This window comes from Ceratotherium simum, chromosome 4 (assembly GCF_057802395.1).
Source record: "Ceratotherium simum simum isolate JZ-2026a chromosome 4, ASM5780239v1, whole genome shotgun sequence".
Taxonomy (NCBI): Eukaryota; Metazoa; Chordata; class Mammalia; order Perissodactyla; family Rhinocerotidae; genus Ceratotherium; species Ceratotherium simum.
In genome coordinates, this window is record NC_141903.1 from 32,338,048 (window position 1) to 32,364,111 (window position 26,064).

Below are 26,064 nucleotides of genomic sequence, written 5' to 3' on the forward strand. Positions count from 1 at the left end.
TATGGCTTCCTTTATGAGACTGGAGGCCCACTCAAGCTGGAAATATGGCAGGTACCTGCAAAGCCCTTATTCAAATCTAGAAGACACGATTCTACAATGATTGAAAACCAATTGCTCTGCCTGAAACAAAGGTTCCATGTTTCTAATCTTGCATTAAAAAATAACTACAATAACGCTGCAATGAACACAGGGGTGCATGTATCTTTACGCATTGGTGTTTTCAAGTTCTTTGGATAAATACCCAGCAGTGGAATAAGTGGATCATATGGTACTTCTATCCTTAATTTTTTGAGCTGGAATTTTGACTGCAGAATAATTACAGTAAATGTAACAAAGTGATAAAAATAAATAAATAAATAACTACAAAATTTCAGGGTCTACCAATGAATCTATATGTGATATCAGTGAGCAACTTGAGGCTCCTTAAAATGGAATCCTCTAAAAATTGACTTTCCAAGACAGTAGCCACTAGCCACATGTGGTTATTAAGCACTTGAAATATAGTAACTGTGACTAAAGCACTCAATTTATAAATTTTATTCAGTTTTAATGATTTTAAATTTAGAAATTGAAGCAATGGAAAATATTTAGAAATATAATGGAATGATAATATTTTTGATATATTGGTTAGATAAAATATTTTATTCAAATTAATTTTACTCTTTTTTTTTTTTCATATGGTTACTAGAAAACTTTAATTACATACATGGGCTCATGTTTTGTTTCTATTGAACAGTATTGCTCTAAAGACTGCAGAATCTACCTTAGGGATAGAATCTACCCTGAGCCTAAGGGAGGAATCTACTTCAGATTCCATCAAAAGGTGTTTATTTGCCAGAAAGAAAGACTGGTAGCTTGGCCTTCTGGCTGCATGGTCACACATCACATAGAGGTTGAGAGCCCAGTTCTAGAAACCCACTGCTCAGGTCTGAATCCCAGCTTTGCTTTTTACTAGCTGTGGACTTAGGCAAGTTACTTAGCCACTTTGAGCCCATTACTTTGAGCGCTCAGATAGTAGATCTAATATATTTAGCCAGTAAGTGCTCAGAATATATTGGCTATTACTATTATTGTTGTCATTTCAGAATATATTGGCTATTACCATTATTGTTGTCATTAGCAGAAGTTTTGTTATTTGAACGTTATTAGGAGATTCTCCGAAATTCCAAACATGAATTTAAGAAAAACTGTGATCTTATGGACCATATATATGAATTTGCAAGGGAGTAATAGTTTATCCTTTGGCAAATCATCAAGTAGCAACAACATTCAAAACTTGAGAATAGCTCCCCCTTCTTAAGGAAAAGTTAATTGTATGATCGGAAATCCTTATCCTTTCTTTGTGTGGTGCATTCCATTTCTGGAATACTCTTGACACCAGACAGGAGCAAAGGTATAGCAGAAGATGGAGAGGAACTTAACTTTGAGTTCAGCCTAATGCAAATCCTATAGCTAGTGTTCACAGATAGTTAAGCTTATACTGTTCTGGCTCCTCCAACTCCTACACAGTAGGAATAAATACTATGGATTCAGGGCCGGCCCCGCGGCGTAGCAGTTAAGTGTGTGCGCTCCGCTGCTGGTGACCCAGGTTCAGATCCCGGGCACCCACCGATACACCACTTGTCAGGCCATGCTGTGGTGGCGTCCCATATAAAGTAGAGGAAGATGGGCACGGATGTTAGCCCAGGGCCAGTCTTCATCAGCAAAAAGAGGAGGATTGCCATGGATGTTAACTCAGAGCTGATCTTCCTCAAAAAAAAAAAAAAATACTATGGATTCTATCACTAGATTAAAACCTAGTTACAGGGCCGGCCCCTTGGCTTAGCAGTTAAGTGCGCGCGCTCCGCTGCTGGCAGCCCGGGTTCGGATCCCAGGTGAGAACCGACACACCGCTTCTCCGGCCATGCTGAGGCCACGTCCCACATACAGCAACTAGAAGGATATGCAACTATGACATACAACTATCTACTGGGGCTTTGGGGGAAAAAAAATAAAAAAATAAACCTAGTTATAAAGGTGAGACACAGACAAGGAATTACAATATTAACATGAAATAGCAATTTAAGACAACATATTATTTGTATATGAATTTGCCTGTCAATCTATATTCCCCACTAGAATGTGAGCTTCATAAGAGCAGAAACTTTGTTCACTCTGAATCCCTAGTACTTGGAACATATCTGGTAGAGAGTAGGTGCTCAATAAATATTTATCAAATAAATGAATGAAAAGAGAGACTCGGTAAGCCACATAGCTGAAAGGAAGAAATTTATGAGCATGGGCCCAGAAAAGTGTACCGCAAATCATATAGTCATATATCACACAGTATCACATAAGCATTGAACAACAGTGATATAAATTTAGCTAACACTAAATTAGCAATGCAGACAAAAGGAAGACACTGATAAGAATGTTTTGTGGTTAACAGGTGTCTACAAGTCTCTCCACTATCTAGGATAAAGTCCAGTAGCTTTGCACGTCATATGAAGGCCCTTCACCATCTGCTCTCTACTTAGCTCTCTAGACAGAGCTTTTGTCTGCTCCCTGCCCTTACGTTCCAACCATGAGGTTTAGAAAACAAGCCATGCTCAACCTCATTGCCATGCCTTGGCACCTGCTCATCCTCCTGCCTTGTATTGTCTGTCTGATATACTCCTCATTCTTCATGACTTTGCTTAAGAACCGCCACCTCAGGGAAGACATCCCTGATCGTTCTACACAAATTAAGTACTTCCACTTCTATTTCTTTCCAATACCTGTATCATTTCTATATTATAAGAGTGTTCCATATATTCATACATAATACATCCCCTAAGTCATGTATAAAGATCTAGTTGTAAAAATCAAACCGCAGATTTACATCTTACATGACAGGCATTCCCAAATAAGAAGAGAAAAAAAAAATAATATACCTAATTACACCTCCCATTTTAGATAGTATTTTTGAAATATAATTCCTACATTTCATACTTTTTTTTAACAATAATGTTTTTCCTTCCTCATTGAAAACTTACTCAACTGGCTTAAATCCAATGATATCCACTTGAGGCTAAAGATTTGCCTCTTTCAGCATGCCTAAAGATTTCCATCTTTGCCCCAATTATATTAAGTTTATGAGATATATGCTTCTTATCACTAATATCAGCACTTTCACTTTCTATTCTCTGCTCATTTTTTATAAGATAATAAGAGCAAGATGCAATAAAATATTCAAATAATTATTCAAATACTTTCATACTGGCAAAGATAATAATGTAGCTGAAACTGAATTCTCAACTGCAATTCCACATAATACCTTTGATCCTTGTAGCCCTGGGACATGGAACAGTGCAGTGCACTGACGTTTAGTAGGTGTTTAATAAATCTGTGTTGGTGAATGACAGATTTGGTAGGCAAATGACACAAAGCATTTGACAATCCCTCAGCCCCTTTTAACTAGCCAGGGCATAGAGATAGATGCAGTGAAACATACCATATATAAGCCATTATGCACAGTGGGTAAGAGAGCTGAGTCTTACAAATCAGATTCAAATCCCAGTCCTGATGCCTCCAAGATTTAGGATCTTGGACTGACTTACCAACTCTTAGCCCCAATTTTTCTTCTAAAATGAGTATAATAGAGTTTTTATGAAGCTAAAATAACATAATTCTTGGTGCTTTCACCACACAGATGATCTTTGAATACTCCCAACTCCTCTCTTCCAACCGTCGCATCTTCCACACTCCTTCAGCAATCTATTTTTATGGTCATACCCTAAACTGTGTCATTATTAATTGCCTGACCCCTGTGAGTTCAATTTCAATCATCTCACAGCTTTCCAGGTCATTTTCTGTAATACTAGATTCCAACAACGCTTTGACTCCATAGGGACCTTCAATCTATGGATTCTACACCTTTTTATTGTCCTTTATCTCTTTAATGTACTCAGTGCATTTCTTATCTAACTTAAATTCAGTAATCAATCATTTTAATAACTCTCTTGCATACATCTTCAACTCTTCTGCTCCCACTTTGCAAAACCTCACACCTGCTGGTTAGGATCAAATCTAGGTCTGCTCCCTGACTACACGCATGCAGCTGGACATGCAGGAGAAAAATGCACAACCATGCTGAATGATCTCACTTTAAATTCACGCCCACTTGCTGCAAGTGAGTCTCTAATGCTGCTGGTCAATAATACATTTCCCTAGTTCATTCACTCTCTCACAGTCCTAGATAAGTATTTTATACCGTCTTTTCTCTCTTCAAACCTCAAATACTTCCTTCCCCATCCTCAGTCTTTCAGCTTCTTATTTTACTGAGCAGTAAGAAGCAATCCAAAGGGAGCATCAACAAACTCACCAAAGCACACCAACCATCTGTACCTGTATATTCTATTCATATTTGTTATATATATACATACATATATATACACATACATATACATATATGTGTGTATACATATACTATTTCTATATCTATTACATATCTACTCTATATTCATACAGTCTATTACTATGGATGGACTTACAATGCTCATAGCAAGAAACAACTCTTTGCACTCTAATCCTGTTCCTTCTTACTTATCCAAGGATATCACTTCCGCTATCTCTCCTCTCTTTCCTGTATTGTCGATTCTTCCCTAACCCCTGGATCCTTCCTATCAGTATACAAATATGCTATTTCTTCTACCATCTTAAAAAAAATCCTCTTTTGGTCTCACTTTCTGTTCTCCTATTTAATTTCCATATTTCACATAATAGGAAAGATCTGTACTCTGTGGACAAATCAATGCAACTTAGCAATTAAAAAGCATTTACAGTCTTGGGAGTCAGACAGACTTGACTGGAGTCTGAATTTGATTTTATTATTTACTAGCTGTGAACTTGGGCAAAGATGTCCTTAGGTCTCAGTTTTCTCATCTGTAAGATGGGGAAAATTAATGCTCACCTCCTAAGGTTCTAATGAGAGAAATGTTGTAATATCTACAAAGCACTTATCACAGTGTCTGCTGTGTGACCTTCACTCAATGAGTGGCATTTATAATTACAGAGAAGAGTAAACAGTTAAATGGAGAAAAGCAAAAACCATAAGAAATGGGGAAGAGCAAGAGTCTACACTTATCCATCTCTAGGGTTCTAGGATTTTCATCAAGATTCAGAAAGGAAAGGGGTCGAGAGGGTCAACTGGTTTTAAAACCAAGAATCAATTTTTCTTTTTAGTTTTGGTTATAACCTTGCTGTTGTATATGGCTAAGCTTCTAAGGTAAGGGCTCTTAATAACATAAAATATTTATACCAAAATTATATTCTTAAGTAACTCTCCCCAAATTCAAAACTAGGCAAGCTGTTAAAAGAGGAGCTCATTTTCAGTATATTTTATGATTTAAACAGAGTATCGGGTTAGTCATAGATTCCTGTTGAAATGTGCCTTTCTCTGGGGACCAACAATGCCTGTCAGGGCATCTGGATTAATCTTGATTAAGACTACCTCACTCATCTCAGTTTGCTACTGATTCTAGAACCAGAACCTGCCTTTGTATTTTTTACTTGCTTAGGTATTTGTTGGAGTGGAGGAAGACAAGGATAAATTCTTCCTATTCCATTTAAAACATTTTTGACATCTTTTTGTACTATGAAATCTTGTGCCTTTTCGTGTTACCTACAAAATCAAAATCTTAAAAATAATGCTGTGTAGGAGTCTCCGGGAGAAGAGATTGTATCCCAGAACTTCTGTGTGGGTAACTGAGGACAGATTTGCAGATTTCAGGCCAATCTGGTTTAATTTTTTTAAAAGCTGTATCATGGGAAAATCATCTTCATAAGGCGAAAGAGAAAGGGAAGTCAGTCCTGTCCAGCACCTTCCGCCGTCCGACTCCCTGCTGGAGGTGGTACGTGGGCTTCTCACTTCAACTTGGGAGGTGGTTCCCTTAAAGAGCTGCTTTGGGGAGTTCAAACAAGATCGCACTGCCATCTGGAATTTCTGTGGTGTGGCATGACAATGAGAGTGCCGGACTGAGGTCGGGTAATTGGGGTTTGAATTTGCTTGTACCAATTATGAGATCACATGGCAGTAACTTGGTACGGTGGGGTAAGGAGGCTTATTTTAAAGTCCAGCCCCATCACCCACTCTTGATCTCCATCAGTCCCTGCTCACTCCCATTCCTGATATGAACGAATGAACTTTTCTCAAACAACACTACTAGGTTTTTCCCATCCAGAAATTTTGAAGCAGCCACTAACAGTGACCTTGAGCAAGTTAAACTTCTCTGAGCCTCAGTTTCTTATCGTAGAGGTTTCATGAGGATTAAATGAGAAACACTTGATGTGATACCTGACATAGAGTTCAATAAATGATAGCTATGATTATTGTTAACATCTCAGAGCTTAAATATATGCCACTGCATACCTATATTTTATGTCTGTCTGCTCAGGAGGACTTCAACTGCAAATTAAGATAGCAATTATTTGATTACACTGCATCTGGTTGTTTGGAAGAAAACTTGTTTTCCCATAAAAGGAAGCAAATTACCAAGGCAAATCACAGACTATAAACAATATGGAAATATAGCTATGATAAAAAGAAAGTGTTCCTGCTGTTTTTGTAGAAGAATACGGCTGGTGTGAGGGATTATTTGCAAATACCTCCAAATAGATATTTCTGTTTAGAATTCATTGTTCATGTCAGGATAGAACATCATTTCAACCAGAGATTTTACCACAGTCCCTTAAGCTCTGTGGAAGAAATATACATTATATTGATCTAATAGAATAAAATACTAACCTTCGGCTTTATTCACAATATAGAAAACAATTCCAAACTACTAGATAGAAAGCTTATAAAATCGGTTGTAAAGACCATTTTCCACGCCTTCTTTCAACAGCAATAACTCTCATTGCTTGTGTTGTTACAAAAGAATGTAAAGTGGATAATTAAGGCAACTTTCTCTGTAATATACCAAAGATAGGGGCAAAATTAATTTATTTTTGTCCTTCACTTTTTCTAATAATTGTCTTTCTCCACTCTATCCTTCATTTAGACTTGTCCTAAGAACTAAACATGGGTCAAATGAAAATAAACGAAGTAGAACAGAATACACAGCTAAGAACCTGATTGCCCCAAGGGCCACCAGGAAAAAAGGAAGCAAGGGGGTAGGGAGGAACACCTACACCCAATTCCCACTTCAATCAAAACAGCACCACTTTAAAAGATTCTGTATTTTGGCTTCTACCTAGAGCCTGGAGACTCAAAGAAGAAACTGAATCATGAAATCATGAGATCCCCCCACCTCCCAGGATGCTCTGATTTTATAAATCAAGTTGGTACTCTCCCTAGCATAAAAGATATGCTTCAAGCTCCCATCCAGCATTACAGTTTACAGGGCTTTGATAAGGGATTTGTTTTTATCCATTTGGCCAGTATCTTTATACCATAAGTGAATGATCATTACACAAGTAGAGGAGACCAAAATATACCCACCATATCTTTGACTGTATGCCACTCAATCTTATATAATAATAGTACTGGTGCTGCGGTCTCATTAAAGCCTGTTTGCTTGTTTTGACCATTGGTATCTAAATGCTGGAACAACTTTTTAAATCAGCCTTGTTTAAGACATTCTCTAGATGTTTCTTTTATCTTAAGCTAACATAAAATCTGCCTTAACAGGAGACATCTAATCAAGCAACACAGTCACTTTACATATGTCATATTATTTGCTACTCAGGGTCCTATGAGGTAATTAAATAGGTCCACTGTTCTTGTTATACAACTGAGGTACCTGAAGGTTGGAGAGGTTAAGTGACTTATCCAAGCCAGTTTCCCTACTCCTGTCCACATCTTTTATCCTCTCTCTCAGGGTTCAAATTGGCCTTCTCTTTTTTCTCTCATTTGTTTCTACTATACTAGCCAGAGATCATACATATATATATCATCAGTTGCCTTCACCATGAGAGGGAATCCTACTATTATAATTTTACATGGTGAGGTGGGAAGGATAGAGAAAAAAATAACTTATTGTGTTCCTACTGTGTGCCAGGCACTGTGTAAAGTGCTAGGGATGCATGAGAACAGGACAAATAGAGTTCCTAGCTCCTACCCCCATGAAGCTTACAGTCTACAGAGAGAGAGAGAAGAAACAAGTAAATCAAGCAAATATTTATGCATGTCAACAGTGCCTTGATGGAAACACAGTGCTGCACAGAGAATAATGAGAAAGACATTGGCTACTTCAGCTGGGATGGTAACAGAAGGCTTTTCTAAGGAAAACCCATTATAGCCTGACTGAAGGATGAGTAGCATTCAGAAAGGCGAGGAGTGGAAGGAAGTGTTTTGGGGAGAGGGAACACAAGAGCAGTGTCTTGATGTAGGAAACACACTGGCCTATTGTAAGAACTGTCAAAAGGCCGGTGTGATGGAGCACTGGGGATGGACACGTGCCTTCAGAAGGGGCAGGAGAGGTGAGCATTCAAAGAGAACTATAGGAATGTGTGTTTTGTGATGTGCTTTTCTTTTCTCTAAGGTCATGAAGTGTGTGCAGTAATAGTCCAGAGTGAAACCAGTGGACATCAGCTTGATTTTTGTTCCAATAGTGGGCAAGATCAGCTCTAACAGATCCATATTCTCTCAGTTTCTTCTTCCAGGTCCAACACACCTATTTGTAAGACGAACTAAAGGAGCCTGGAGATTAAGTGCCTGGCTATTGATGATACAAGCCAATAAGATGGCCATGACCTTGGCTTAATCCTTACAACACTGTCATGAGCGAAGCTTCCTCATTCCCCTTTTACAGATGAGTGTTCTGAGGTGTAAAGAGCTTAAGACTTTGGCCCAAGTATGCCCTGGTAGGAAGTGACAAAACTAAGGTTTTTATCCAGATGGGTCTGATGCTGTTAATGTATTCAACCATATTTTCACTGTCACTCATGGGGGCATCCATAGTTAAAAGTAAATATCAAGTAAAACTGGAGGCAAATTTCATTCATTTTACAAGTTATCTTTTTTAAAATGTGGTGTTATGAATTTATTCATTCAACAAAGCTTACTGAGCACCTCCTATGTGTTTACCCTTGTGGTAGTTACTGAAAGGAAGTTGTGCTTGAATTTGACAAGGTAAACCAGTAATTCTTAAAGTTTAAATAATAATAATGACACATGACATTTTGAGAATAATTATAAAAGGAGATCACAGATATAATTATAAACTATCTTTAAAATCAATTACTGGTCATCTAAGGGTATCATTTGGCTTCTGATTTTGCACACACATTTTCACAAGACAAACATTTGAATGGAAGAGAGAATTGAAGAATTTAAAAAGGAAGATATTGTTCCTGGAGTAACTGAAATCATTCATACAGCTATCACTGTAAAAAATCTAATTAAATGAGAAATTAAATGACTGCTAATGGTCTTAAGGTTCTCCTAAGCCATCCTAGGATATAACTTTTATGACTCCATCAGCCAGCTAGTATCTTAACGCCAACAAATACATTAAAGATTTAAGCATTTTCTCCTCTCTAAGCGTTAATACCAAATCTGATTTAATTTCCTGATACCTCAAGTTCAGATTAGGAGCTCCCTCTCTCTTCTCATACCAATTTACACTTCCCCATCGTACTAGACTGAAATTGCCATTTACTAGTCTAATCTCTTTCTAAGCCATATGCTCCATAAGAATATCAACCATATGCTTCTTTTTCACAGATGAATCCCTGGAACTTCATGCAGTCTCAAGTGCATAGTAGGTATTCAATAAATATTTCTAGAAGGAAGGTATGAGCCAACCATTGCAGAGATGTGTAGGAACCTAACATACACAAAAGCAAAGGGCACAGCAAGGTCACAGTGCCTGGCATTTACTCACGTGGCCAGAAGGTAGCAAAGAGAATTCTGTACAAGTAACTGAGGCTAGCCCTAAATCTGCCTATCAAAGGTCATTCTGATGAAGACATGTCAAGATCTGTTAGAAAACAAGATTACACTTCACTATATATATATGATTATATACTTTAGTGCATATATATATATGAAATGATTGCTAGTGATCTCAAGGTTCTCCTAAGAGAATACATAGAGAATATATAGAAGCCAAATATCTGTATATATTTTTTGTCTGTGTGGAAGGGTGCAGATGAAGGAAGGTTTGAAGTGCCTGCAGTTTCCAATTAAGGAGGTCTGTGCACACTGTGAATCACTTCCCTGGCAGATTGTGGAGAAGTACTAAGTATTAGAAAATCATTAGCATGAGGACTTTGTGAATCAGGATCTCAACTTTTTGCCACAGATATGATATTTTCTATCCACCTCAAATGGATAATCCTACAGAAAAAAAAAAAGTACTTTATATAAGACAGGTCCTCAGTAAGTGTGAAGCAATCAGATCATTTCAAACAAATAAATATTTTACATTATTGAACATCCAAAGGCCTAACAATGGCCTTCAAAATATTGAAAGTATCACATTATATTATCAATCATTACTGCTCTGTGCCACAGGACTATCTACCCAGAAAAGCCAAGCAACACCGCTCATATTCTAACGCATACTTTTAGTATGAAATAGGAATTAACACCTTTCTATTTCATTGCAGCTTGACAAACTGTACAACTCCACATAGGTATCTCTCTGTTTAAACAAAAAAAGATATTTCACCTAGTCGGCTAGAAAGCAAATTAATGAAAACCGAATCCTATTTTACATTTGCATTACAGCGTAAATTTGCTGGCACATGCGTGTAGGAAAATTTCTCCACCTGATGTAACAATACTCAAGCTGTAAGAAAATTAGCCACCATGCCTGACCAGTGTTTGATGTGCTTTGCATTGTAGGCCAGCTCTTTTTCTGTTTGGAGTATTTTCAGAACTCTGCCACTCTACTCCAAGTCTAGAGTATTCCCTTGGTTTTAATTCTATGCCTGTCCTACACTCTGACCTCCATATGCCCCATTTCTCTTATCCTGTCACTAGCATTTCCAGCTGCTCCACGGTCCCCTTACCAAAGCCTTGCTCTCCTTTTTCTCTATTTAGTTGCCTAGCAGTATTGATCTGGACGGTCTACAATATTGTCTAAAACACAATATACAACAGCCTGAAATCTCTTAAATGTGTCAGCAAGTTATGTGTAATGGAGTGCCTCCTTTTTTCATCAGTGTAGCTAGTTCACAATCACATTATATCAGATATACTCAGAATAAAAGTTCTCTATAAATTGGGGTGGGGAAATTATTATAACTTTCTGCTTTGGAATGGAACTGATGAATAAAAGTAGAAAGTATGAATTTCTTCACAAGGGGCAGCTTTTGAATGGGTCACACAGTAACAGCCCCCATTAGTACTCATTTCCTCTTATTGCCACACAGCACAGCCACTCACAGTGTGAAGCAAAATGTCGTGTTTTCATTTCTGGAGCAATCTAAATGGTCCTATTGTCAGTGGCCTACTCAATAACCATTTTCTGTCACCATGAAGGAGAATACTTTCTAAGCTGAGATTCATAAAAGGTTATTCTAATTCTGCAGCGACTGAATACATAATTTAAATTGTATTCTTAATTTCCAATTCTACCACATATTATCCCAGGTTCTGAAAAGCCACGAGCTGAAAGCGAGGTGGGGAGAAAAGCCACTATTAATGACTTCCATTATGGAATAGCCAGGGAGGAAAAAAGAGTTACTAGAATTTGAAGCCTTTTGAGGGGTTTACTTTTATGTTTATTCAGATTTGGTTAAAATAAATAGCTTGAATTTCCTCATAAAAAGCCACTTCTGGATGTTTTTGTTTTTTAACATGCGTAGAATCAATAGGCAGGCAAAGTATCCAAGAGGACTATTAGAAAGAATCAGGTAAGTTATTTAAAGGAAGCACCTGTGTCTCATACATGCCAGTATTCCCTGAGGTCCTCATAATTATTTATTAACACTTCCATGGCATCGACTGGGTACAGGCACTGTCACAGGCACGTTATACATATCAATCCATTTGATTCTCATAACAACTCAATGAGGAAAGTACTGTTGTGATCAGCTCCATTTTTACAGGTGAGGAAACTGAGTCATAGAAGTAAGGTAATTTGCCAATGATCAAATAGCTAGGGATTCAGTCTCAAGCAGTCTGCGCTCCCAAACCCAGGCTCTTAGGCACCATATTATGCTGCTTCTGGCATTAAGGAAGGAGTAGGGAAGGAGGAAATGGAACGCTTTAGCAGTAAGAAAATTAAGAAGGAACCTGGTCAGTCTCACAGCACCCTTGGCTTTCTAGTAGAGTTCTTTTCCTATTGGGGCTATTTTCTCAGTTTTGTAGCACTTTTCTGGATTCTGAGTCCCTCCTGGGTTGTTCCTTCAACGCTGGCCCCATCCCAGCTTCAATGTGCTCCTGCTTGAGTGAATCAACTAAAAGGAGACCACAGCTCCTGGTAAATATTTTCCTCAATTTCCTTGAGCTGGAATCTCTGTGCAGGTGCTAAGAGCACAACATCTTTCAGTAAGAATTCCAATTTGTATAAAAGTGCTTAGCCCAGTGCCTGAGGCACTCAGTGAAAGTTAGCAAATACCATTATTATTATTTAAAGCACCATCACTGCTCTCCAGTTCTTCTGCTAAGAGACAAAATGTAATGATATATTCAAGACACTGGCACCCATGACCATAACAGAACTCTGCAGTGGGCATTTATTTTTCATTCTTTTGAGAAATATTTACGGAATACCTACTTAGTTTGCTAGGTTCTGTGCCAGGTATCACGATGAATGTGACAGCCACAGTTCCTGTCTTCACAGTGCTTACAGTCTAATGTTAGAGAGAGAGTTAAATAAGCAAGTATAACACAGTATTATTTGTGCCATGGTAGAGGAAACTAGGGTCCTATGGGGCAAAGACAAGGGGTGTTCTAATCTAGAGGGTCTAGGAAAGGCTTCCCAGAAAAAGTAACCTCTAGATTGGGATCTGAAGTATTCAGTTAATCAAAGCAGGGGGAGGCAGAGTTCCAGGGCAAGGGAACATCACGTACAAAACTGGAGAAGCAAATGTATGACAGCATTCAGGAACCGAAAGAAATCGAGTGTAGCTGAGGTTAAAACGCAAGGGGCAAGACGGCCACAGAAGAGGCTGGAGAGGGAAGCAGAGGTCATTTCAGGAAGGGCTGTGATTCATGTTAGGGAGTTTGTATTTAACTATTAGAGCAGTTGTAACACAGCAAAGAACTTTAAGCAGAGGAGTGACGCAGTCAGACTCCCATTTTAGAAACCTCACCTTGTTTGCAGCAGGGAGAATAGATCCAAAGGGGGCAACACTGGATGTGGGGTGGGGAGGACAATTTAAGTCTCTTTGCAGTAGGCTGGTATAGCATTGCTGGTCATGTCGGGGCCAGCGTAGCCTCAGTGGAGATGGAAAGAAATGGATGGACTTGAGAGAGATGCAAGAGGAGAACCAATCGGGCTTGTCATAGATTGGAGAAAGTGGCTGGGGAGAAGGAAGAGTCAGGGATGCCACACAGGTTCCATTCTTCCCTGGGCAACTGAGTGGCTGATGATGCCATTTACTGAGATAAGAAACACAGGGAGAGAAGAGGTTTGGGAAACACACATAGTGGTTTCAGGGGAGCTTCAGCGCAGTTGGAAGAATCCAAGAATACAAAACTAGAAAAGCCAGGAGGCAAACTTTCCCACATGAAATGATGCCTCCTCCCAGTCAACAGGACCCAGTGCACATCTTGGTAGGCTCACTGCACCCTTGATGGCAGCCCAGTCTAATGACAAGAACGGCAGTGAAATACTAGATCTTAAATAACTGGAAAGAAAAATAGGGGTCTCTCTTGTTGCCTGCCGTATCATCAGAATCAGCTTAGACAATGGAGAGAATAGATCCCAACTGCTCTTTATGCATATGATAAATATGAAAATACTAACAATAAAAGATGCCCTTCCCTTGCCTGCATAGCATACAGCATTTCAATCTGCCAAAGCAAATTAAAAATGGACTTGCAGGGGGCCAGCCAGCGGCGCAGTGGTTAAGTTCGCACTCTCCTCTTCAGCAACCCAGGGTTTCGCAGGTTTAGATCCCAGGCGAGGACCTACGCACTGCTTATCAAGCTATGCTGTGGCAGGCATCCCATAGGAAGTAGAGGAAGATGGGCACAGATGTTAGCCCAGGGCCAATCTTCCTCAGCAAAAAGAGGAGAGCTGGCAACAGATGTTAGCTCAGGGATGATCTTCCTCACAAAAAAAAAAAAAAAAAAGGACTTGCCATCACTTATGAAGATTTCTTGCCAGAAATACCAAACTTGAATCTGATCGAGCCTCTAGAATCTAGCAAATTTACAGAAAATACAGGGGTCAGAAAAAAATTATGGTAATGACATCATAGAGATCATAGATCAGCAAAACCCAGAATGCCAGACATTCTACATGACAAACAACTTGGTTTCTCCAAACAAATATGTTGGAAAAAAAAAGAAAGGAGAGAGGGAGAAAGGGAAAAGGAGAGAGAGAGGGAGAGATTAAGAGCGATATACATTTTGCCACTTTGTTACATATGAGCTATATGCAATACTTTTTTAATTTTGAAAGAGAAAAGAAATAGCAATCAAATATAATGGATGGACATAATTTGTTTTCTTCTCCTTCTTTTTTTTTTTTTTTTGGTGAGGAAGATTAGCCCTGAGCTAACATCCGTTGCCAATCCTCCTCTTTTTTTGCTGAGGAAGATTTGCCCTGGGCTAACATTCGTGTCCATCTTCCTCTACTTTATATGTGGGATGCCTGCCACAGCATGGCTTGATAAGCAGTGCACAGGTCCACGCTCGGGATTCGAACCTGCGAACCCCGACCACCTAATAGGAGTGCGTGAACTCAACCAATATGCCACTGGCAGGCCCCTGGACGGTCATCATTTTGATCTTGATTCAAACAAGCCAACTTTAAAAAAGTATTGTGAGAATATCAAAGAAGTTTGAACACTGACTCGATACTAAATAATATTAAAGAATTATTAATTTTGCATGTGGTAATGGTATTATGTTTTTTAATTCATTTTATTTTAGAAACATATAGTACAGTATTTATGGATGAATGACGTCTGAAATTTGCTTCAAAATAATCCAGTGCAGACAGGAGGAAAAGTAGGTAAGAATATACATAAAACAAGATTGGTCTTGTATGATCATTGTAATTATTGCAGCTGGGTGTCTCTACATTTGGATGCATTTGAAAATTTCTGCACTAAAATTTTTTTAACTGACTTGCCAAGAAATGCAGTATTTGAGGAAAGCAACAGCAAAGACCAAAGAAAAAGAGCAACAGTGAGTTACGATGCAGAAACTGAGCATTCATCCACCAAGTCCTGAAGAACTTTTTTTCTGTGCGTTGGACTGGCACTCTCTCCCATGCATAGTCACGCCTCTCCATGGCTTGTGTTTGGAGGTGCTCCAAATGGAGCTTTGTGGCATATTCTCAGCAATTTTCCATTTCTAATTTCTTTGGTAAGATCCAAAACTCATTAGGCTGTCAGGAACATTTGGGCTTCTCTTTCCAGTCATATATTTTTTTTAACATATCGAGGCACTTGGGGGAAATCTCGGAGACCTCCTCTTTCCGCCCACATATTGACACTTCTCTTGCTGCTAAATTCAGTCAGTGACGCCACAGACCTAGGAAGAAACTACTTTAATCGCCTCCCACAACAGATTGGGCTCAGGTAACATATCTTGTTTGGCACAAAAGTGAAAGCAGTATAACAAAATATTTTACTAACATGCTTTTATCACTGTTATATTGAGCCCAGTGCTCGGAGCACAGCATCTTAAAGAGATAAGAAAAAATTACATCTACTACCCCTGCCCTTTACAATCCCTGTTACTATCCAATAGCTGCCCAGGCACGGGTCTAAACTGACTTCATGATAAAGCCTTACATTTAAATTGTGCTATATTTTTTAATTATAAATTAAGGAGCTTCAAGCCTTAAGAACACACTCTTCGGGATACAAAGTCACCTGATCCACAACTATCAAAAGGTTTCTTATGTAAAAAATCCCCTGAGAAGAGTAACACCATGCCTTAAAAGTATTCTAAATATAATGACAGAATTTTTACTGACAACGAATCTTGATTATGGCATGGAGAGAAAAAACTTGAAAGCAGGAATGACTAAACGAGGAGGAAAAGAGAGCATCTAAGGTGGATAAGACAGAAAAAAGTCACAGAAAGAGGAGATGTGGTATTGGTAAAGACCAATTCTTCACAGTTTTGACTATACTGTTCTGTTGCTTCATTTTGAACGTGCCAACATCATATCACCATGGGCAATAAAAACTGAAGTTATCATTGGTATCTTTCGAGCAACCAGGAGAAAAAGAGCTAGAATCATTTTAGGATAGATGCATTTCCACCTGTTCTCCTACAAAAACACACCCTCTTATGGAAGCTTTTAAAGTCAATGTTAGCTAAGTTATTCACAGGGGCCAGAACCACATATTCCTTCCCAATACAAGGTCATGCAGGTGAATTTTAAGTGAGAAATCATTTCCTGATATACTTTTCTCCAACACCCCATCTCAATCTACAACCCTGAAGATGTATACTGTGTACATAAAGTAATTTAGAGACTTTGTGGGAACAACCCTTTAAATTTAAGGAAATGAAGTAAAGAGAAGGTTAAAATGCACCTACAAGTAGCAATTTGTTGGAAAAGTGATGAATTGGTGTCTCTATCCATAATTCATAGAACTCAGAGTGTATGCTTTTAGAGTAAGCATCCTACGAATTAAACTCCCTATTTGTGGTCATGTCATCACGGTTTTATTAGAGGCAAATGTCTTTGATTCTGAGTGCTTCAGGCATTTGCCTGAAGTAACTCACTCATGAGTAGGATTAAGGAAATGTGCATAACTCTCTCCAACCAAGAACAATCTTCCCCCTCTCTCAGGCATTGGAAGATGGCTTTAAATAAGAGGTTCATTTATTTCCATGCACCTGTGATTTTGTTCCTAAATGGTGTGAGTGGCTATTGAGTACATGGTTCAAAATCAGTACTTCTCTTTTCCAAATTACTTAGCTCCCATTTCATTTAGAGGTGAATCAAGAAGGCATTCTCTGATGTTTATGATATTTCCTTCTATAAAACACTTGAAGAGAAAAGAGAGGTAATTATTTAGCTAGTTGGGTGGGGAAGGAGGACAGGTGCCTTCTTATTGTTTTAAATTAAAACAAAGGCTGCATCTAAAATACTTTATATGGCAATATTAGGATAAACATTTCTTTTCTATGTTCCTACAACACACATTTTCTTGGTTGCTGATAAGTGAATCATAATCCATAGTATCTCACATATCGTATTTTGGTGTATAAGCAAAGACAAACACACCTTCTTACCGCCCTCCTAAACACATACAAATACCTGTTGACTTTAATTGTTCATAGTTCTACTTTAACTGAACACTCAGTCAAAACTACCTGATGTTGACCATCAATTCCAGGTCTACATGAAGATTAAATGAGGCAAGAATCTAACTGTTAATAACTGATAAGGAGATTTTAGTCTGCTAATTTCCCCTTGGAAAACTTGGAAGAAAATTAGGCAAATACAGGAAAGTCTCTCCCTGTGACTGGCAACCACGATATGCAATGTATTAATTTCTCGCTGTTCATTTTTCACTGTGATATGGATCCAGGCAAAGTGACTCTGCATTATCCCTGGGTTATTAGAAGAGTCTGATGGCTTGGAGTTAATTCCTTGAATATAAGGAGTTTGTCTAAATAAATAAATATATACATATAACTTGAACTTCCTCCTAGGTTAAATAAATATAACCTCTGAGTTCCTCTGCGAAGAGCATCTTTTTGTGTGTTGGTTGGTTGGTTTTTTTGAGGATTGCGGGGGCACTCCCTGGACACATGCTGCCCCTTCAGATCTGGCAGGCAGCGGCTCGTGTGCTTCATGCCCTCTGCAATGCGTGCGTCCACTTGGTGCTTGTTGGCGCTTGGCCAGGCTCAGTAGGGCCAGTGCTCACCAAAGAGCATCTTTGCGTGCAGTCAACTCCGTGCTTTAAAGCACCTCCCATAGTTTCGGCCCATTAACCCAAGCACAACAGCTTGATGAATTAATGCTTATATAGGCACAGTTGGCAGCTTCTAATTAAATAATTATGGCTAAGCAGCTGCACGGAAGCTGTAATGCACCCTAGAAAGCCAGCTGTCAGTTTTATTGGTCCTAAGATAGAGGAAGAGTTAACACTGAGCTCTGGATGTTAGGTACAAAGGGGAAGTACATCATATGCCATATATATGTTGTGCAATATGAAGTTGCTGTGTGTTTGTGCTAGCCTGTCCATGGAGCAATGGACAGCAAACAGCTCCTCGGCCATCTCTCAGCAATCCCACAAAGAAGGAAGTGAGTATACGATCAGGAGAACAGAGCCTGTTCAGAGCAATCAAAAGAGGACATAGTTTTAGCCAGATGAGTCTGATGAATACAGAAATGTCACTGAGCTAGTAGGCAAATACATTTCAGGTTCTGGGTCCCACTTAGATGGGCAAGTGATTGGAAATCTAGTGTGGCCTTTTGGGGGGGGTATGGCTGATATGTTTTCATTCATTTGACTGAAGCTTCTTAAGATGCTGTTTTCAAATATTAGAAATTGGAGAACAAGGCAAATATCACAATCCTAGATTTGAACTCTAAGTTCAAAAAGTTAGGAGAAGATATTTGTTCTACAAAATCACAGATAATGTCATATTCCTTTATAGAAAGCTAAAAAGCTAGAGTCTTATCTCTACACTAGTGGGAAATTCACCAGAAGGAAGAGAGCAGTATCTGGCGACTAAGCTCCAGCATAGAGGAAGATATAGAGTATAGATAAAGGCCATAGACAGGGTTATTGGACCAAATAATGCTTGTTATTACACATCAATATGCTCCTGAACTGATAGCTGATTTCATTTTTCTCCACAGGCTGTCGTTTCTATACAACCCATGTGTCTTCACTCCTAAAAACCAAATATGTGATAACCCAGTACAGAACATCTCAACTTCCTACCAGCCTCTTCAGCAAGGTGCCCAGCACCATCTCCAAATGAATAAACACAACTATTGGGAAAAATCAGTCCAAGAAATTTAGACATTTTAACCCCCCAAATGTATGGATTTGCCTTAAAATAAGATAGAGGAAAATAAATGTTAACACTGGAAAAATATTTCTTATGGAATTCACTTCCCCAACTCCCACGTCTGTTGAAAATCAGCAGTTAAATCAAGAACTAAACTCTACAGACTGATTCATTACTCTCTCTTCAGAGATCAATGGCTTATAGTTCATTTAGAATAACGCCATTTCCTAAAACAAGCCCATCTGTACCGTAAGGCGTCATTTAAGCAAATGGACTGACCTCTAAGAAACCCTTACTTAAAAAGCTTCAGTACAATTGCTTCCTTTCTTTTTTCCCTTTAGTTTCCTTTGATGTCCGTAATTCTATCACCCCCGCTGTCTGAAGATGTTTGTGTGTGATTGACAATTCTCAAGGATCTAGTTCATTTTAGATGGATCTCAAATGAAGTTCAGCTTAATTAAGTCCGCAGTGCAGCTCAAGTCTGAGTACAAAATGCTAAGGAATCAAATAGCAGATCTGTAAAGCCCCTAAGAGCAAATTTCAGAATTGGGAGGGAGAAAGGGGGTCTTTCGTCAGTCTATACTGCCATCTAGCCAAGACGACGTCATTCGGTGCAACATCCATCTGTGTTTTCAAAGCCGCTAAGGAAAGCAAGTCTTCAGCAACCAGCTTGACAGACCCCAAAGTTCAACTAAAAGAATAGACAGCAGCACTTCATCCACTCTGAGTCTACCAACTTCCCGAGGACCAACAGCCAAATTCTAATCATCAACCTTATCTTCACAATTCAATATCCAGCAACCAGACATACATGTCTATTTTCATTCCACATATTACCTATACCAATATCATTTGCATCTTGAGATTTTTGAGGCCTCTGAATATTCTGTGACTTCACTGGAAAAATGAATAAACGTTGCCTTAGGTAAGACAGGAGAGCCAAATTATAGCTTCTAATACCCTAGCTATACCTCAAGAGTTAAAAAAAATCCCAAAATAGTATTCCTTAGACATTGACTGAACATAAAGACCATATATATCTGTAAAGAGAATCGATACACATGAAAAATAAAAAGAACCCTCTGTACTTACGGTAGAAGACGTATTCAGTATAGCTTGACCAGATCTTGTCATCTGTATATTGGTTAACGAAAGATGCTGTCACTGAGGAGTTACAGGCCACCATGTGGAATCCACACTCTGACAACATATCAAAAGCCCTTTCCAGATGCTTGAATTTGAGATAAAATCTGGAGGTGTATCTTTCTGGGGCTCGGTCAGGGTCTCTGCTCTCGTTCAAAGTTTCTCCAAAGACCTCCTTTGCCAAGGAAATCCTTCCACAAACCAAAATCCGGGGAACTCGCCGAAACTTGGCATCTGCCTGCCCCTCTCTGCCCATGGTGCAGGACCCCCTGTAACCCACAGTAATGAAACCCCACTTGTGGTTGGCAGGGAGCAGGGAGGAAGGGGGGCAGATTCTCGTGTCGCTTCCTTGGGAGGCATCTTCAAAATCACTATGGCAGAATTCATCCGGGCTTTGCTTGATTTCATCGGGGGTCAGGAGTTTGACCAAGTCTGGGAGCTGGAAGTACTCCGCTTCCCGTTTCAGTCTTCCCCTTTCCGGAAAGTGATCAGGCAGGACCACCTGCCTGTCCCTGAGATAGTCCAGAATATAACGGAACAAAAATCCATCTCTGTCAATGAAAAACCTTCCTTTGGAGTCCTTGGCTAGATCGTTAGCCGTGTCTCTCTTTGGGGAAAACATTTTCCACAGGAGGGAATGAGGGATGCTTATTAAAGTAGAATGGCGAGTAAAATAAACTTGACCCCCAACATTCAGCTCCACGACCTCAGGGAAGGAGTTGGGAACTGCAGCCCCTTGTTCTCGAGGATAATAACGACTACAGTTTCCACTCAGAGCCATTGTCCCTTTCTTCTCCTATTTTGATTTGAAGGTGCAATCCAATGGAGTCACAGCCTTATCCTTTGCATCAACTTGTAAGGGAGGGAGGATGACGTTAACTTGTTAAAAACGACCTCCTCTTACCCTAGTTTTTTCCCCAAGAAAGCAAAATTTAGAAGAGTCCACAGGTGAAGTGATGCTGCAAAAGTAGTTTAAACCCCGGCTGGTGGTGAGCTATTACTTCATGGAATATAATCAACTCATCTCCATCCGCTCTTCCCCAAGCTCCGGAGGCAAGGCAGGCCGAGTCCCCAGTTACTCAGAGGTCTGTCTGAAGGAAAAGAGAAAATTATTTTCTCAAACCCAGCATGAGTCAGAAAAAGAGAGACCGCTGGAGAGAGGAGAGAGAGGGAGACGGAGGGAGGGAAGATGGGAGGGAGGGAGGGAGGAAGGGAGAGATTATTTTACATAAGCAGCCCTGGACCTACTGATTTCAGCCCTTGTTCAACTAAATCGTAGCTTCTCTCAAGCTATTTTGTGTCTACATGCTTATCCATACAACTCTGTCTCCAGCAATTAGTATTAAAAACACTTCTATTTGTATTTCTACATTAAAAAGGAATATGCAATTTTCAACTTCTAAAAGGGAATCGCTTTTTTTTTTTTTTTCTCCCGCTGGCCAGAAATAGCAATAAACCTTGAAACTTACCTTAGTGAGTGCTGGAAATCCAGTTCTTGGAAGAAATACCCATTTGCAAAGCAGTCAGAATCCACAGCCAAATCCCAAAGAGGTAAAGGACAGAGGTATCAATGAAAAGTGCCAGAGAGATGTGCTCTCAGAAAATAATGTTATATATATATATAAATATTTATATAAACGTATGTTTGTATGTATGTATATATCCACTCCCAATCTCAAGTTAAGACAAGTCACAAAAAGTTATACCGTGATGAGAGGTGGCTGGGTTGAAGAAGCAAAGCAGAGAAAAATATTCAACCAAAGCTTCTCCAGAAAAAGAAAAAAAATCAAACCATTAGAAGAATCCTTAAAACAGAAGAGAGTTGTAAGAGGTACCGGGACTTAGAAGCTTTTCAGAAAGCCCAGAAGCAGAAAGACAGATGTGCCCTGCTGGGGTCCCAGGTAGCCACCCCACCTGCCGGCAAGGGCAAACGGTCTCCCATGTTCCCAGCCAGGTGGGAGCCGGCGGCAGCCGTGGGCCGCCACAGCGCAGAGATGCCAGCGCGGGGCTCGGGCTCCGGCTCCTCGGAGCTGGGTGGTTCCACAGTTCCCAGTGCAGTTCGGAGGCTGTTGTTTCAGCAGTGCAGGCGAGAAACCATCCAGGGAAATGACTATTACATCATCTTAAAGGAATACGGCTTGGAGAAAGCGGAGGCAGCTCCGAGTCACGTCCTCCTCGGTGACAGGTCGCCAAGACTGCACGGGGACGCCGCGCTCCGGCCGTGGGCACGCGACTCCCCGGCGCTCTGGGTTGGGGCGGGGACGCAGCGCTGCGCAGCCACTTCCTTCCCTGTCCTGTCTGGGAGCCTGGAGTATCCGAGCGCCTTTGCTTTGCCCTTTCTTCCTGCTTTTAGACCTCCACCGCCACCACCATCCCGCAGAAATAACCCCCCTCCCCCAGCGTGAGAGAAACACAAGTGATTTTTCATTTGAAAAATCTACAAACAAACCCTTTGCACGTGCGCTGAATTTCTGCTGAAGGGCAAATTTCTCCTCTAAAGCTTGTTTTAAAAAAAAAGCACACCGAATGACCCTAATGACCCCATTTAAGCTACAAAGTGGCTTTTTTTTATTCAAGGAGGATTAAACCATATTCTTTCAAATGCTCTCCTCTTTCTTTTCCTCCTTCTCCATCCCTCTGTTACCCCGGCCCCACGCCAACAAATAAATAAATGATAAATAAATAAAGACAGTCTCTCTCGAATTCGTGATGCTCTTTCAAAAGAGCACGTGAAGCACTGGCACCTTCGGAAAGCGCACAGTTTACGTCAGTAAGTCATTATCTTAGCTTACCTGTAAGAAATTATTACCTGCAACCTTTTTCTGGGGCTGTTTCCTCACTGAGCATCTCTTTTGACGTGCCCCTGCCCCCTCCCAACTCATCTCAAGAGGACTCTGGTGGAAGACACGCCTGCTAAGAGACATTTTACTCCTGTCCCAGAGGGCTCCCTTAAGTGCATCATTAGAGTTTCAGGAAGGCATTTCCAGGGCAACATAATCCACTAACAGAGTGCTTCCAGTTGATCCTGCCAGTCAATAATGGCCCGGCTAACAGCTTACAGTAAGTCGGCCATTTCCCCTTTAAAACCCCAGTGTCTTAGGACTCACATTCCTAATAAGAATATAGTACTTCATCCATGAATAATATATGTGAGGCGCACTCCATTCCAAACAATTGCTATTTAAAAAAAAAAAAAGGAAAACCAAAAATGGAGAGGAAAGTACGAATTAGATACATATTATGGGATATATGTGTTTATTGCCAACTCTTGCCCCAAGAATTAGCTTAAACATAGACTCAGCAGCAGGATAAATTAATTTCCAGTTTGACAATCTTTTCTTTCAATAAGTAAAGGGTTACTGGACACATTCAGAGTGTTAGCTAACACTTCAACACCTGATTATATTTGACTCTGTTTCTTTAACTAATGTATTAACCTGTTCTGGCCTCAATCATTGGGATTTTAATACTGGATCCATCAAGGAAACGTTTGTTATTTGATGCACTTATATCGCCATCTAGTGTCCCTAAACTATCAGTGCAGATCTGTATTTGGCAATTTACCTGAGCCAAAAGTTTGATTTTTCCTTTATTTTAAAGTTTTTATAGTGGTTTGAGTATTATCGGGCACACACTGTTCATAATGATAACAAAACAAACATTTAGTTGCCACCAGGTCAAGGGAAAAAATAAGTCTGAATCTATGCCTAGTAAGTACTGGGTTTGGTTGTAGTTAAAAGTAAGTAAATGTTTTATTTCTAACAGAGTAAGCCAGTACATCATAACAATAGCTATGGAGATTGGGTATTAAAATATTCTGGGGACAGTTTGGCAGGAAGTGGAGAATGGGAGTAAGAAAAACCTTATTTATAGTCTTTTAAAGCTAAAAGGAACTTGAGAAATAGAAATCACCATCTCCTCTTAGAGATACAGAAACTGAGGACCAGAGAGGGAAAGTGCTTCCACAGAGTCACAGAGCTACAGAGTAGCAAGGCAAAGTTTAGACCACTGCCTATTCAGTATGATCAATGCCTTGTTTTTAACCTCATGTATTCTAGAATAGGGATGGAAAGGAGGCAAATAAAGAAAACAAGAAGAATTTCAAGATTACTACACATTTTTTAAAAACCAGCAAGTTGTTTTAAAGAGTTTTTAATATTACATCAAATTTCAAGGCTAAAAGATTTTACAATTTAAAGAAGAGTATTCTGAATTTCAAAAATGTGGAGCTCTATTCATTGATCTGAGTTTGATAGGGTAGGCTATTTTTGAGACAAATCGTTCTTAACCCTTTTCGGAGAATGGACTGCTTGGAGAATCTTATAAAATCTAGGAAATGAACACACAAACATGAAAGTTTGCATTCAGTGTCAGGGGCAGAGTAGAGCTTCTCAGGAATGGCTGACTAAAGAGAGGAACCAGGGAGGCCACGTGGCTGGGGACTCACATTCCCTGCAATCTTCATATTTTTACTGTAACTTACTTTTTGAAATGAGATTACACAGACATTCACAGAGACACACTCTGAGGATTGAAAAACAAAGCATTCACCAGACAGCCTTAGCCATGGGATCCACAATTAACCACTCTGCCAGAAATACACTCTGAATTTGTATTTTTTAGTAAACACTGTAACTATCCTGTGCTTTGCACAGTTGTATTGCTTTATATTGTTCTGTGCTAAAAATGCTCATTTATTATAGTAAACTGTTAAAAATAACTGTTTAGCTAGCCCTTTTTAGGCATATTTATGTTTTAATCTACCTGGAGTCTCAAGAAATCGAGAGGGTCTGGGCCTCCTCTCACCTTTTGAGAGGTCAGGGGTTTGTTTCCAGATTGGCCCGAAGCCTATTCATGTCGGGATTCTTAGATCCCAGGTTAACATCCTCTGATCCATACTCTTTCTTGTTCCTTTTGTCTTGGGGGTGCAAAAGAGATAATAGGCTTGAAGGAAACAAAGCAATACACCATACAGAGAGATTTAAATAGTGCTAGAGTAAGCGAGTGTGTCTCAGGGAGGTTGTCAGTAAGCCCGGCTGTTCGGTGCCTGAACAAGAGGCAAGAAGCCAAGTCTAGGCTGTAAGTGTATTCCTGTCCTTCGTGTCAGCAGATAATGCTGCTAGTGTTATTACTCTCTTCTGGCAGCTCTCCCCTGAAACATTGTGGGAGGCTGAACATACAGCAACAGTTTCTCTTAAGGGAAGAGCAAGGAAGAATGTTCCATTCTGTTCTTTGTAATATTCAAGCCCATAGCACATCAAGACATACCATGGGTAAATTGTGGAATTGATAAAATATGTCTTAGTTTCCGTTTCCTGTTCCCTAGTTTCACACACCCTCATAGCTGAATGTTGAAGAGTGTATTCTCAAAAGGACAATTTTAATTTTAGAATAATGTGATCACTTCCCACATCCTCACCCCCTAATAAATCCTTAAGTTTCCTCTCCGCTTGAGCAGAGAGAGCTTTTATGCTGAGTGTTATTGGGGAGGGAATTGATCTCACAAGCTTACTCATACTAAGATGCTGTACACTCACAGTGCTTCATACCCAAAAGACTGGTGCATTATTGCCATCATCCTAATAGCTACTGTTGATGGAGGGCCAGGAATCAAGTCCTCACAACAGTCATTACCCCTCTTCCAGCTCTGTCTCACTGGCTGTGTGACGTCTGACAAGAGACTCAGTGTTTCTGAGCCAGGGTAAAATGAGGATAATAATAACACCTGCCTCCCAGGTGTGCTGTGCAGATTAAATACTGTGATGCATGTAAGACCCCTGGCACATGCCCTGGCTCTAGGTGAGTGCTTAATAAATACCAGTAGGATTCATGACCATGGTAGA

General features: G+C 39.8%; 1 protein-coding gene across 1 annotated transcript in view; it reads right to left on the bottom strand.

The window, feature by feature from the left end:
- KCTD16 (potassium channel tetramerization domain containing 16) overlaps positions 1 to 22,376 on the bottom strand; it is a 241,835-nt gene extending 219,459 nt beyond the window's left edge. The window contains exons 1-2 of the mRNA XM_004420038.3: positions 21,691 to 22,376; positions 20,171 to 21,312 (exon numbers count right to left, since the gene is read on the bottom strand). Of these exons, the coding sequence (XP_004420095.1) occupies positions 20,171 to 21,002 (832 nt within the window). The 5' untranslated portion in view covers positions 21,003 to 21,312; positions 21,691 to 22,376. The remainder of the gene's footprint in view (positions 1 to 20,170; positions 21,313 to 21,690) is intronic.
- Positions 22,377 to 26,064: the final 3,688 nt, after the last annotated feature.